This window comes from Rhinoraja longicauda, chromosome 36 (assembly GCF_053455715.1).
Source record: "Rhinoraja longicauda isolate Sanriku21f chromosome 36, sRhiLon1.1, whole genome shotgun sequence".
NCBI classification, from domain to species: domain Eukaryota; kingdom Metazoa; phylum Chordata; class Chondrichthyes; order Rajiformes; family Arhynchobatidae; genus Rhinoraja; species Rhinoraja longicauda.
The window spans coordinates 4,118,473-4,133,472 of record NC_135988.1 but is presented as its reverse complement, the minus strand read 5'-3'; the positions used below and the strand labels follow the sequence as shown (position 1 = coordinate 4,133,472).

The window sequence follows — 15,000 nt, the reverse complement described above, 5'->3', positions numbered from 1 at the left end:
ACACCAACATAACCACACAAGCAAGTGTGCAGTCCCTGCTCTTGGACTGATATGAAAAGACATTGCCTAAATGCGAGTCTCTTTAGTTTTTCTGTTAGGTGAAGTGACACAACGTGAATTTTAACATTTGTAAAAATGTCTCAATAGCGTACCTTGAGAGCTGTATAAACTGTGATTTATCCCAAACAATAACCACATCCTGATTGCAGCATTCTGAGTCTATTTCTCAGACATCACTTAATTGGTGGCAAGCTGAGACATGCTATGTCCCCATTTACTTCAATAATGATCACCATTATTGATCACCACCATTATTGATCACTGCCCTACTACCTTAGAAGGCTCAGGACGTTCGGCAATAACTCTCAGCAACTTCTACAGATGCGCTGTAGAAAGCATTTTATCGGATGCTTCACAGCATGGTTTGGGAACAGCTCCGTCTTGGATGAAAGAATTGCAGAGAATTGTGGACGCAGCCCAGACCATCACACAAACTAACCTCCCTTCCACTGACTCCATCTACACCTCACGCTGCCTCGGCAAGGCCAGCAGCATCATCAAGGATGTCGCACCCTGGCCACTCCCTCTTCTCCCCTCTCCCATCGGGCAAAAGGTATAGAAGTGTGAGGCACACCTCCAGATTCAGGGACAGTTTCTTCCCAGCTGTTATCAGGCAACTGAAACATCTCACCAAAATCTAGAGAGCGGTGCTGAACTACTATCTGCCTCATTGGACTATCTTTGATTGGTCTTTACAGGCTTTATCTTGCACTAAACGTTATTCACGTTATTCTCTTTATTCAGTTCAGAGAAGCTATGAAGGAATGAATGAATGAATGAATGAATGAATTCTCAAGGTATGCAAAGAGTAAAGGGCACCGACATAGTTCCAAAGTATCCCGCTTTGTTCTTCCCCCCCCCCCTCACGCCGCCCCCCCCCCCCCCCATGCCAGGTCCTCCTTTGTTCTGGGGAGGCAGTCAGCCACTCAGTGAATCCATTGTGGACAAATTCCCTGTCCTTGGTTGGCCTTGAACATGGCCAGGTAATCAGAGGGGATATGTTGGTCACAGCACACAGAGTGATTTAGGAAGTTCACTTAAAGGGAGGTCAATGGGAGGAAAATCCTGGATAGGGCGAGCAAAGCTGAATTGTTTTCTCCGGATCACCAGAGGCTGAGGGGAGTCCCGATAGAGGTATCTAACGCTATGAGAGGCATAGATCGGAGAGAAAGTCAGCAGCTTTTACCCAGGGAGGAAATGTCAAAGACTGGAGGGTATAGTTTAATCTACTTTAATTTAGTTTATAGCTACAGCATGGAAAAAGGCTAGTCCACACCGACCATCAATCACCCATCCACACTAGTTCTATGTTATCCCACTTTCTCATCCACTCCTTGCACAGTAGGGGTAATTGACAGAGGGCCAATCAACCTACAAACCCGCACGTTTTTACGATATGGGTGGAAACCGGAGCACCCGGAGGAAACTCACACGGTCGCAGGGAGAACGTGCACAACTCCACACACACACACAGACAGCACCCGATGTCAGGATGGGACCGGGGTCTCTGGCGCTGTGAGGCAGCGGCTCTACCTGCTGTGCCACCGCGCAACTGTTATCATTGCATCTTGTACAACTACACACAATTATTAGGGATTTAATCGGAAAATTGAGTTTTTAGAATAATCCAGCAAGAGCGATGGTTTGCTTTTAAAGATGTGCAGAGGCAAGCTTTTTTACACAGAGGGTGGTGGGTGTGTGGAATGCTTTGCCAAGTGTGGTGCTGGAGGCAGATAGAGTCAAGAGGGGTTTATTGTCATATGTCCCAAACAGAACAATGAAATTCTTCCTTGCAGCAGCACAACACGTCTGTAAACAAAGTACTCTGTAAGCAACATAATAAGAGTAAAAAGTTTAGAATATATATATATATATAATATATATATATATATATACAGTATACATATGTGTGTGTGTGTGTGTGTGTGTGCGCGCATGCATGTGTATATATATATATATATACACACACACACATCCACACATACATAGTTCAGAACTTATTTGGAAGTTGTGTTTATATATATATATGCCAAACTTCTTTTTATTATATTGTTATAAATAAAAGTTCTGTATTTATATATACACACACACATATCTCTTTTTGTATATATTTTTAACCTTTTTTCATTTGATTATATTTTGATACTGAGTACTATGTTTACTTATCTGCTGTGCTGCTGCAAGTAAGAATGTGTATATATATATATATATATATATGCGAGAGAGAGAGTGTGTGTGTGTGTGTGTATATATATATATATATACACACATATATACATACATATACAGGTGCTCCTCAACTTACAATGGGGTCACGTTCCGATAAACCCATCGTAAACCAAAAATATCGTACGTTGAAATGCATTGAATACACCTGATCATGTGGTTGGAAGCAAGCTGTGGGTCGCTGCCGTTACCCAGCGTTTGCGCCATTGTGAAGTTGAAATATCGTATGTCAAAGCATCGTAAGTCGGGGTGCATCTGTATTAGTATAACAGTATAACAACGCACATATGCAGGGGGATGGAGGGAAAAGGGTTATGTGCAGCTGGAGGAGGTTAGTTTAACAGCATCATGTTGGGCACGGACATTGTGGGCCGAAAGGCCTGTTCCCATGCTGTACTGTTCTATATTTGAGGGTGGGCATTGGAAGAAAGAAGAGCTTTTCCTAGTATCTGCGGATAGTAAGAATGGAATAAAATTGTTATGGATAGGAGTTTTTGAGGGTTATGGACCAAATGTGGGCATATGGGACTGGCTGAGATGGGATCATGGTTGTTATGTTCTATGTGTGACCGGCAAGGCCAGCAGAAGCCTGTGGAATTCCGCTTTTGTTACTCGCATCATCAGGGCAGCTCACACCCTGGGTGGGCCTGATGAATACACTCAATCTCACCTTCAGTTTTCGCCGGGCATTGAACTTCTTCAAACACTCCACGGTCTCTTGGCGATGCATCATGGATGCGACGGTGGATCGTTGCTGCAAAGGAACAGAATGTTAGCGCTTCGACAAGGTGCCCTGCCCAGAGCTCGCGTCTTACTTCAGTTCCCAGACCCACTCCGCCCGTGAGTCACTAACGACCCTACGCCTCGGCACTGCCTAAAGCACCCCTCAGACACACCTCCCCCCGTCTGGCACACACCAGGATTGATCCCCATCGCCCCAGACTTAGTTCACTTGACTTTACTTTAGTTTACTTTAATGATGCGGCATGGATTGAAGGAAATTCTACTGCATACTCCATGCGTGTCTCTTTAGACTTTAGAGCTACAGTCTGGAAACAGGCCCTTCGGCCCACTGCATTAATGCAAACCAGCGATCACCCTAGAATTCGATTCCGCTAGCCCCTAGAGCTCGATCTAACTCTCCGCTAGCCCCTAGAGCTGGATCTAACTCTCCGCTAGCCCCTACAGCTCTATCTAACTCTATGGTTGGAGTAGTTGGCAAGGGTGAGCGGACAGGAGTGACGCTGGCCCTTTGCCCACCGGAGAACGCTGGCAGGACAACACTTACGCAGACCCATGGGTGTTTCAGAGCCTCGGTGGCAGTAATACGCTTGGCAGGATTGATGGTCAGCATCTGGTTGATGAGATTCTTGGCCTCTGGAGTAACGGTGTCCCACTCAGGGGAAGGAAACTGCAGAGAGAACAGAGAATGAAGTAGAGAGGTTTCCAGTGGCGGCACGGTGGCGCAGCGGTAGAGTTGCTGCCTTACAGCGCTTGCAGCGCCGGAGACCCGGGTTCCATCCCGACTACAGGTGCTGTCAGTACGGAGTTTGTACGTTCTCCCCATGACCTGCTTGGGCTTTCTCCGAGATCGTCGGTTTCCTCCCCACTCCAAAGACGTACAGGTATGTAGGTTAATTGGCTTGGTAGAAGTATAAATTGTCTCAGGATAGTGAGGATTGTGTTATATGTAGGATAGTAGGATTGTAGGATAGTGTTAGTGTGTGCGGGGATTGCTGGTCAGCGCGGACTCATTGGGCCGAAGGGCCAGTTTCCGTGCTGTATCTCTAAACTAAACTAAACTAAATTGTGTAGAAAGGAAATGCAGATGCTGGTTGAAGAACGCCAAAACATCACCCTTTCCTTTTCTCCAGAGATGCTGCCGATCCCACTGATATTCCGCCATTTTGTGTTTACTAGATCAGTGCACAGTTTACATCCACATTAAATGCATAGACCTTTACCCAGAGTAGGGGAATCGAGAACCAGAGGACATAGGTTTAAGCTGAAGGGGGAAATATTTAATAGGGACCCTGAGGGGTGATGTTTCCACACAAAGGGTGGTGGGTGTATGGAACAAGCTGCCAGAGGAGGCAGTTGAGACTGGTACTATCCCAACATTTAAGAAACAGTTAGACAAGTACATGGATAGGGCAAGTTTGGAGGGATATGGACCCAACACAGGTAGGTGAGACTGGTGTAGATGGGACATGTTGGTCAGCATGGGCAAGTTGGGCCGAAGGGCCTGCATCACTCTATGACAATGACTGTGCCCAGTTTATATCCACAATTACAACATCTCAGGCCTTGGGGGGTGAATTATTGGGGACAGACAGTCAGCCTGAGTGGCTTTACATTTAGTCAGGGGGGCGCGTGGATCGGGCGCCACTGGAGGCCCCACAGAGGCCAGGGACGAGCTTGCGGATCGGAACCGGCCTGCAGCGGCACGCAGCGGCAGTGGAGGTCACCGACACAATCGCCAGGCCCCTGAACTCCGACCCAGGGCTGTCGCTAGGACAACGGGCCTTCAAGGCCACGATAAACCACCATATTTTTAACAACTTTGAAACGTGAAGGATCCAAGTTGGCAACAGAAACGTGGCGAATCTTTCTGTATTGCCTCAGTGCAATCTACTATACAGTTAGTTACATTTAGTTCAGTTTAGAGATTCAGCGTGGAAACAGGCCCTTCGGCCCACTGAGTCGACATCGACCAGCGATCACCCATTCACACTTGCTTTATCCTACACACTAGGAACAAATGAGACTTTAGAGAGACAGTGTAAAAACAAGCCGTTTGGCTCACTGACAACGTGTAATGAAAACCCATGGGGAAAACCTGCACGATTGTTGCATTCTTCCTTGGGTGTGTGTGTGTTTATGAATAGTATAATATTACTGAACTGTATGCAAAACAAGGAATTTCACTGTATCTAGGTATATGTGACAATACAGTAGCATTGAACCATTGAATAAATGCATTGTGAAACAGTTTGGAAGGACTGCAGTGTTAAACTTACTGAGCAAGAAATGTATCCACATCGAGAGCAATGGAATCCTTCTGGTTTCTTTGTTTTGTGTGTGTATGCAGGGTGTATATATATATATATATATATACACACACACATATATATATATACACACATCCATATATAAATATATGTGTGTGTGTGTATGCATATGTATGTGTATATATATGAATACATAAAAGTTTACTATATATATATATATATATACATTCATATATACATACATGTATGTGCACGTATGTATATTTGTGTGTATGTGTAAAAAGTGCAGTATATATATGATTGCATGAAAATATACTAAACTTTTTGTATATACACACACATACATGTACACATACATATATGTACATATACACATGTATGTGTATATGCATGTATATCTACATGGATATGTATGTGTGTATATAGATATATTTACAGGTGCTCCTCAACTTATGATGGGGCTACGTTCCGAGAAACCCACCGTAAACCGTAAATATCGTACGTCAAAATGCATTGAATCCACGTGATCACGTGGCCGGAAGCGAGCTGCGGCTCGCCACTGGTCACGGCCGTTTGCACCAAAGTCAAAATATTGCAAGTCAAAGCATCGTAAGTCGGGATCATCTGGATATACTAAACTTTTTATCTATACATATATACTGTATATACATGTGTGTGTGTGTGTGTGTGTGTGTGTGTGTGTGTGTGTGTGTGTGTGTGTGTGTGTGTGTGTGTGTGTGTGTGTGTGTGTGTGTGTGCGTGTGTGTATAGATGTAAAACTGATTTTATTGTTTTTTACAATATAATAGTTTTTATATTCTGTTGTGCTGCTACAAATAAGAATGCCATTGTTGCTTTTGGGTCATTTGACAATAAACCGCTCTTGAGATGGCCTGTCTGGGGTGGCAGGGGTGGTGGAGGAAGGTTACAAACAGGGCCAGCACCAGGTTGTTGGGGCGCGGTGCACAGCTGAGGGCCGGTGTGGTGGGAGGGAGGGACGTGCCCGCTGAAGGTGGGCCCGGAGCAGGGGCGGAAGGTGTTCCCCCTGTGACGTGCGGGAGGGGGAGGGGCAACCCGCGGGTGGGCGTGGCGTACGTACGTCGTAAGCTCCGGCTTTGATCTGCTGGTAGAGTTTGTGCTGGTCTTCATCCCAGAAGGGAGGGTAGCCCACCAGCAAGATGTAGAGAATAACTCCTGTGGGAACAAACAGGCAGACGCACGTCAGTCAAATCCTTCACCCACGCCAGACAAGTTTGTAGTTGCTGTATGTCATAGCGTCATACAACGCAAACAGGCCCCCAGCCCATCATGTGCCTGTACACTTTGGCAGGCTCGATTGTAATCATATATTGTCTTTCCATTGACTGCAACAAAAGCTTTCCACTGTACCTCGGTACATGTGAGAATAAACTAAACTAGACTGAAACGTGACCATGCCGACCGAGAAGCCCCATCTACGCTAGTCCCACCTGCCTGCATTTGGCCCACACCCCTCTAAACATTTCCCATTCATGTACCTGTCCAAATGTCTTTTAAATGTTTTTATAGCACCTGCCTATACTACCTTCTCTGGCAGCTCATTCCGTATACTCACCACCCTCTGTGTGAAAAAAAGTTGTCCCTAAGATTCTTATTAAATCTTTCCTCTCTCATCTTAAACAACACCGTAGTCACATCTGTGGAGTCATTTAAGTTCCTTGGAACCATCATCTCCAGGGACCTTAAATGGGGGCCACCATCGACTCCACAGTCAAAAAGCTCCAACAGAGGATGTACTTCCTCCGGCAACTGAAGAAACACAATCTGCCACAGGCAATGATGGATGGTCCAATTCTATACTGCTATCATTGAGTCCGTCCTCACCTTCTCCATCATGGTCTGGTTTGGCTCAGCCACCAAGCACGACATCTGGCGGCTGCAACGGATCGTTCGCACAGCTGAGAAGGTTGTTGGCTGCAACCTTCCCCCCATTGACGAACTGTACACTGCAAGGGCCAGGAAGCGAGCGGGCAAGATCATCTCTGACCCCTCTCACCCTGGCCACAAACTCTTCGAAGCACTTCCCTCTGGAAGGCGACTCCGGACTGTCAAAGCAGCCACAGCCAGACATAAAAACAGCTTTTTTTCCACGAGTGATAGTTCCATTCAATAACCAAAGTCTGTAGTCTCTTTTTTGGTCTGGTTTATTTTCACCCACATGTTTAGACCGTAATGTTGTATCCTTATTGTTTTGATGTGTTTATGCTTTATTCTTAATTGTTAACTGTATGTTTGTGTTGTCATTTGTGAGCGGAGCACCAAGGCACATTCCTTGTATCTGCACATACTTGGCCAATAAACCTATTCATTCGTTCATTCATTCATTCATTCATTCATTCATTCATTCATTCATTCATTCATTCATTAAACGCATGTCCTCTGTTCTTGATTCCCCTACTCTGGTAAGAGACTCTGTGCATCTACCCGATCTATTCCCCCTCATCATCTTATACACCTCTATAAGACCACCCCTCATCCTCCTATGCTCCAGGAAATAAAGTTGTAGCCTGCTCAAGTTCGCCCTATAGTTCAGGTCCACGAGACCTTGCAACATCCTCAAACATCCTCTTCTCTGCATGCTTTCCAACTTAACAACATATTTCCTGCAGCAAGGTCACCAAAACTGAACACAATACTCCAAAGTCTGAAGAAGGGTCTCGACCCGAAACGTCACCCATTCCTTCTCTCCCGAGATGCTGCCTGACCCGCTGAGTTGCTCCAGCATTTTGTGTCTTCCTTCGATTTAGACCAGCATCTGCATTTTTTTAAATTCTACACAGTAATCCAAACGTGGCCTCACCAACGTCTTGTACAGCTGTACAATAACATCCCAATACTCAATACCCTGACTGATAAAGGCCAATGTGCTGAAAGCCTACACTACCCTATCTACCTGTGATGCCTCTTTCAATGAACCATCCTGCACTCCTAGATTCCTCTGCTCTACAACACTCTCCATGACCCTGCCATTCACTGTGCATGTCATGGCCTGGTTTTGGCTTCACAAAGTGCACCACCTTGCACTTATCTGCATTAAACTCTGCATTGATTCCACATTAAACTAATCCCCTCTGCCTGCGCATGATCCATCTCCTCCCATAAGGAGTTATAGAGTCAGACAGCGAGGAAACAGGCCTTTCGGCTCAACCTGCTGATGCCGACCGACATGCCCCATCTACACAAGTTCGACCAGCCTGCATTTGGCCCATATCCCTCCAAACCTATCCTATCCATATACCTATCCAAATGTATTTTAAACAGTGCGATAGAACCTGTCTCAAGTACCCTCTCCGGCAGCTCGTTCCATTAACCCACCAACCTTTGTGTAAAAAAGGTACCCCTCAGGTTCTTAGGAAAGATTGGAAAAACTGGGCTTGTATTTGAGAGAGGAATTGATAGAGACATATAAAATTATAAAAGGACTGGACAAGCTAGATACAGGAAAAATATTCCCAATGTTGGGGGAGTCCGGAACCAGGGGCCACAGTCTAAGAATAAAGGGGAGGCCAGAAGAGATGAGTGAGAAGAAACTTTTTCATCCAGAGAGTTGGGAATTTGTGGAGTTCTCTGCCACAGAAGGCAGTGGAGGCCAATTCACTGGATAAATTTGAAAGAGAGTTAGATAGAGCTCTAAGGGCTAGCAGAATCAAGGGATATGGGGAGAAGGCAGGCATAGGTTACTGATTGTGGATGATCAGCCATGATCACAATGAATGGCGGTGCTGGCTCGAAGGGCCAAATGTCCTCTTCCTGCACCTATTTTCTATGTTTCTTATGACATCTATCCCCCCTCAGCTCAAACCTATGTCCTCTGGTTCTCGATTCCCCAACTGCGGGCAAGTCTCTGTGCATTGTGGTGATCTATTCCTCTTGTGCACTAGCACCTCCATGTGAAAGGGGTGTGTGTGTCCATGACTTGCTGCTTACCACAGGCCCAGATGTCCACCGGTTTGCCATAGGCTTCCTTGCGAAGTACCTCCGGAGAGAGATATCCAGGGGTCCCTGCGAAACCTGCAAGGGATTGGAAAAATGCCGTCAACCTTCTTAAGTTCACAGACTTAGTCTCACCACAACTAGGGACGCCAACTGTCCCGTATTAGCCGGGACATCCCGTATTTTGGGCTAAATTACTTTGTCCCGTACGGGACCGCCCTTGTCCCATATTAGTAGGGTTGCCAACATCCTCACTCCCAAATAAGGGACAAAGGGTGACGTCACCGCCATTGGTGGAGCGGGAGCACGTGGCCGCTGGCTGGGTGAGGTCACGTGGGGCGCGGGGCGGTGGCGTCGCCTTGACCCTTATTTGGGAGTGAGAAAGTCGGCAACCCTACTTGCCGAGCACCGCGGCTCAGCGGGTATGGGACATCCCGCGGGGTTCCAAGCTTGACCCGGCTCCCCCTTTGTTCCCCCGCTCAGTGGTCTTCCCACGCTGGGTCCCCGTTGTACAGGCTTAGGGTGGCAGAGAAGGCGCAGCGGTAGAGTTGCTGCCTTACAGCGCCAGAGAACCGTGTTCGATCCTGACTACGGGTGCAGTCTGAATGGGATTTGTACGTTCTCCCCGGGAACCTGTGTGGGTTTACTCCGGGTGCTCCAAATTTCTACAAGGCCCACCAAGTCCACGCCAACCAGCGATCTACACGAACACTATCCTACACACACTGGGGACAGTTTACAATTTTACCAAGCTGATTAACCTACAAACCTGTACGTCTTTGGAGCGTGGGGGTAACTGCAGCACCCAGAGGAAACCCACAAGGTCACCACCGCGCTGCCCCTTGGACCAGTATGTTTGACCAGTATGTACTTGTAACATCTGGCAAGGTTAACGCTGAAACGACCCCAGGTCAACATCTGGTGAGATCATTTGTGTCCACCCTGGGCAAATATCTGGTGAGGTCACATAAGTGTCCACCCCCAGCCTAACATCTGGAAAAGTTACAACAGAAACCATCCCCAGATCAACATCTGATGAGGTCACGTACGTGTCCACATTAGGTCACATGTATCCATCCACAGATAAACATCTGGCAAGGTTAACACAGAGACCACCGCTGGACATCCTGTGGTGAGGGCACATAAGTGTCCACCACATCTAACATCTGGTGAGGTTAGATCAGAGGCCATCCCAGGTCAACATCTGGTGAGATCATATGTGTCCACCTGAGGCAAACATCTGGTGAGGCTACAACAGAGACCATCCCCAGGCCAACATCTGGTGAGGTCATGTGTGTCCATCCCAGGCAAACATCTGGTGAGGCTACAACAGAGACCATACAAGGTCAACATCTGGCGAGGTTACATCAAAGACCACCCCAGTTCAACATCTGGCAAGGACACATGTGTCCGTCACCATTCTAACATCTGGCGAGGTTCCATCACCCCCAGCCCAGTGATGGAGTCCAGGTTACTCACCAAACCACGCCTGCTGCTCTCCTTGGACCTCGATGGCCAGTCCGAAGTCAGCCAGCTTCACCGCCGCCCCTTTGCACTTACTGGCTAGGAGTAAATTCTCCGGCTTTGGGGTGGGGTGTAGGTGGGAGGAAAATCACCATGGTTACGCCGCAGAACTCACAACACGGGCACAATCTCACGAGCAACACACTTTAGACTCATAGACTGATACAGTGTGGAAACAGGCCCTTCACCCCAACTTGCCCACATCGACCAACATGTCCCAGCTGCACTAGTCCAACCTGCCAGCATTTGGTCCATATCCCATCAAATCTGTCCTATCCATGTTCCTGTTTAACTGTTTCTTACATGTTGGGATAGTCCCAGCCTCAACTACCTCCTCTGGCAGCTTGTTCCAAACACCCTCTGTGTGAAAACATTACCCTTCAGAATCCTATTAAATCTTTTCCCCTTCGCCTTAAACCTATGTCCTCTGGTCCTCGATTCACCTACTCTGGACAAGAGACCCTATGCATCTACCCGATCTATTCCTCTCATGTTCTCTTTCTCTGACTCAGTAAAATGCGCCTCTCCCCACGCGCATGTCTCCCCCTACTTGGACAGAGGTCTGGTGACAGGCCGCCCCTCTACCCACCGACAGCAAGGCCTTAACTGGGAGACTATGGGAGCCTCTAGGATGTGGAGACTAGGGTTGCCAACTTTCTCACTCCCAAAAAAGGGACATGGTAATGTCACCGCCCCGTGCCCACGTGACCTCACCCACCCAGCGGCCACATGCTCCCACTCCACCAATGGCGGCCGCCCGGGCCGGGAGGCGGGTTGCTACGCAGCCTCCGTTAGGCGGCGCCCAGACCTCCGGGCCAACACTGTCTGGGCCTACAGTGTCCAGGCCTACAGTGTCCGGGCCTACAGTGTCCGGGCCTACAGTGTCCGTGCCTACAGTGTTCGGGCCTACAGTGTCCGGGCCTACAGCGCCTCCCGGGCCTAATACGGGACAAGGGCGGTCCCGTACGGGATAAACCAATTTAGCCCAATATACCGGATGTCCCAGATAATACAGGACAGTTGGCAACCCTAGTGGAGACACAGGACTCAAAGCAAAACCTTTCTACATGGTCTTCTCTGATTCTACTGAGGCCAGCTGAGGAATTTAAATCGGACATGGGCAGGTCTCAGTCATAGTCACACAGCGTGGAAACAGGCCCCTTCGGCCCAACTTGCCCACACCGACCAACAAGCCCCTTCCACACCAATCTCACCCACCTGCATTTGGCCCACATCCTTCTGAACCTACCCGACCCATGTTTTTTTAAACCAAAGGAAAAAAATTTAAACTCCCAGATGCTTGCGATCGAAAATAAAAGAAGTGCCGTAGTCACTGTGGACGGTGGAACGGACTAGACGGGCCGAATAGCATCCTTCTCGTTCCCGAGGTTGATGCTCAGAGCGACCGTCTCTCCCCTTGGTCCTTGCCCACCTCGGAGATGGGAGGGCAAGGGGGCAAAGGAGCGACCCAGGGTTATCTACCCGCCAGCCTAAGAGGGCGCAAATCTGGAGAGCAGGATCAAGCCTGGAACCCCGCGGGATGTCCCATACCCGCTGAGCCGCGGTGCTCGGCAAGTAGGGGTGCCAACTTTCTCACTCCCAAATAAGGGACAAGGTGACGTCACCGCCCTGCGCCCCACGTGGCCTCACCCAGCCAGCGGCCACGTGCTCCCGCTCCACCAATGGCGGCTGCCCGGGCCGGGAGGCGGGTTGCTAGGCTAACTTCCGTTAGGCAGCCTCCGGGCCTACGCTGTCCGGGCCTACATTGTCCAGACCTACAGTGTCCGGACCTACAGTGTCAGGACCTACACTGTCCGGACCTACACTGTCCGGACCTACACTGTCCGGACCTACACTGTCTGGGCCTACAATGTCCGGGCCTACAGTGTCTGGGCCTCCAGTGTCTGGGCCTTCACTGTCCGAGCCTACAGTGTCCGGGCCTCCAGTATCTGGGCCTTCACTGTCCGAGCCTACAGTGTCCGGGCCTACAGGGTCTGGGCCTACACTGTCCAGGCATACAGTGTCCAGGCATACAGTGTCCGGGCCTACACTGTCCGGCCTACAGCCCCCCCCCGGGCCTCATATGGGACAAGGGCGGGACAAATCAATTTAGCCCAAAATACGGGACAGTTGGCAACCCTATTGGCAAGGGACCATGAGGGATGGACATCCCAGGAACATCGCACCACCTGCTGGCCGGGCCAGTGGTCGGAGGACTGGTGGTCCAATGTGTAGGAAGGAACTGCAGATGCTGTTTTACACTGGAGATAGATGCAAAATGCTAGAGTAACTCAGCGGGAAAGGCAGCATCTCTGGAGAGAAGGAATGGGTGGTCTGTGAGTTGAGCTGGTGGTCCAACTTATCCCCCCACCCGGAGAATGACTGCGGCCCCTCCAACCTACGAGCTGTCCCAGAAGGAGGGGGAAGGGGAGAGTTCATGGTCATAGGTGACAGGAGCAGAATTAAACCATTTGGCCCATCAAGTCTACTCCGTCCTTCAATCATGGCTGATCTATCTCTCCCTCGTATCCCCACTCAAGGGGCAGGGGGTCAAGGGGCAGGGGAAGGGTACAAGGTAGGGTCGCCAACTGTCCCGTATTAGCCGGGACATCCCGTATATTGGGCTAAATTTGTTGACCGCCTTTGTCCCGTATTAGACCCGGGGGGCGCTGTAGGCCCGGGGGGCGCTGTAGGCCCGGGCAGTGTAGGCCCGGGCAATGTAGGCCCGGGCAGTGTAGGTCCGGGCAGTGTAGGTCCGGGCAGTGTAGGTCCGGGCAGTGTAGGCCCGGGCAGTGTAGGTCCGGGCAGTGTAGGCCCGGGCAGTGTAGGCCCGGGCAGTGTAGGTCCAGGCAGTGTAGGTCCGGGCAGTGTAGGCCCGTCAGTGTAGGTCCAGGCAGTGTAGGTCCAGGGCAGTGTATGCCCGGGCAGTGTAGGTCCAGGCAGTGTAGGTCCGGGCAGTGTAGGCCCGGGCAGTGTAGGCCCGGGCAGTGTAGGTCCGGGCAGTGTAGGTCCGGGCAGTGTAGGCACGTCAGTGTAGGTCTGGGCAGTGTAGGCCCGGGCAGTGTAGGTCCGGGCAGTGTAGGCCCGGGCAGTGTAGGCCGGGCAGCGTAGGTCCAGGCAGTGTAGGTCCGGAGGCCCGGGCGCCGCCTAACGGAGTTTGCGTAACAACCCGCCTCCCGGCCCAGGCGCCCACCATTGGTGGAGCGGGAGCACGTGGCCGCTGGCTGGGTGAGGTCACGTGGGGCACGGGGCGGTAACGTCAACTTGTCCCATATTTGGGAGTGAGATAGTTGGCACCCCTAGTACAAGGGGCGGGGGTCAAGGGGCCGGGGTCAAGGGGCCTGGAGCAGTTCAGTACACACCCACCAGACCACCGGCAATTAAGGCCACAGACCCCACACTCTAAGCTGGGGCCGGCCGCAGAAGTGGGGGGAGGGGGGGGTGGGGGGGAGAGGCGTGACGGGGGCCGCTAGCGAGGGGGAGGGACGCAAGGCACTTGAGGAGGGGGGACAGGGAGGAGGCCACGAGTGGGGTGAGGGTCACGGGGGGGGGGGCACCTTGACCGAGATGGGGGCAGGAGTCGGAGAGGCACCGGTGGGGGGGAAGGGGTGTGTGAGGGAGGGAGTGGTGTGAGGGAGGGGGTGGTGTGAGGGGGGGGGCATGAGGGGGGGATTGAGGGGTAATGTGGGGGAGGGGGTGGTGTGGGGGAGGGGGGTGGGCATGAGGGGAGAATTGAGGGGAGAATTGAGGGGGTGGTGTGAGGGGAGGGGGTGTGAGGGGAGGGAGTAAGCATGAGGGGGGGATTGAGGGGGGATTGAGGGGGGTGGTGTGGGGGGAGGGGATGTGAGGGAGAGGGGGTGTGGGAGGGGGGGGGTGTAAGGGAGCGATTGAGGGATCAGCGAGTGTGCCCACAAGGCCCGGATTGTTGGGGCTGAGTGGTGCTGCTTTGCGAGGATGCGGGATGGTGCGGGATTGTTCCCGGGAGCTGAGTCCCACACACCTCCCGCTGTGCACTTCCATCAATAAACCGGTGAGGATGGAACATAACGCCCACACCAGGAACACCCGCCCGGTTCATACACACAAATATACACATACCATCGTTATATTCATCTACTTTTCAAAAATGATGCCTTATTTGCCTTTTCAGCATCAGATACATATAAAACACTGTGATGTACACGTGAATATCCTGGCCATTGGCAAG

At 50.4% G+C, this 15,000-nt stretch overlaps 1 protein-coding gene across 42 annotated transcripts in view; it reads right to left on the bottom strand.

The window, feature by feature from the left end:
- LOC144610450 (calcium/calmodulin-dependent protein kinase type II subunit beta) overlaps positions 1-15,000 on the bottom strand; it is a 210,540-nt gene that overhangs the window by 124,286 nt on the left and 71,254 nt on the right. For all 42 annotated transcript variants that reach the window (XM_078429161.1, XM_078429164.1, XM_078429167.1 and 39 more), the window contains 5 exons: positions 10,749-10,851; positions 9,264-9,347; positions 6,397-6,491; positions 3,575-3,697; positions 2,957-3,040 (listed from right to left, as the gene is read on the bottom strand). In XM_078429161.1, the coding sequence (XP_078285287.1) occupies positions 2,957-3,040; positions 3,575-3,697; positions 6,397-6,491; positions 9,264-9,347; positions 10,749-10,851 (489 nt within the window). The remainder of the gene's footprint in view (positions 1-2,956; positions 3,041-3,574; positions 3,698-6,396; positions 6,492-9,263; positions 9,348-10,748; positions 10,852-15,000) is intronic.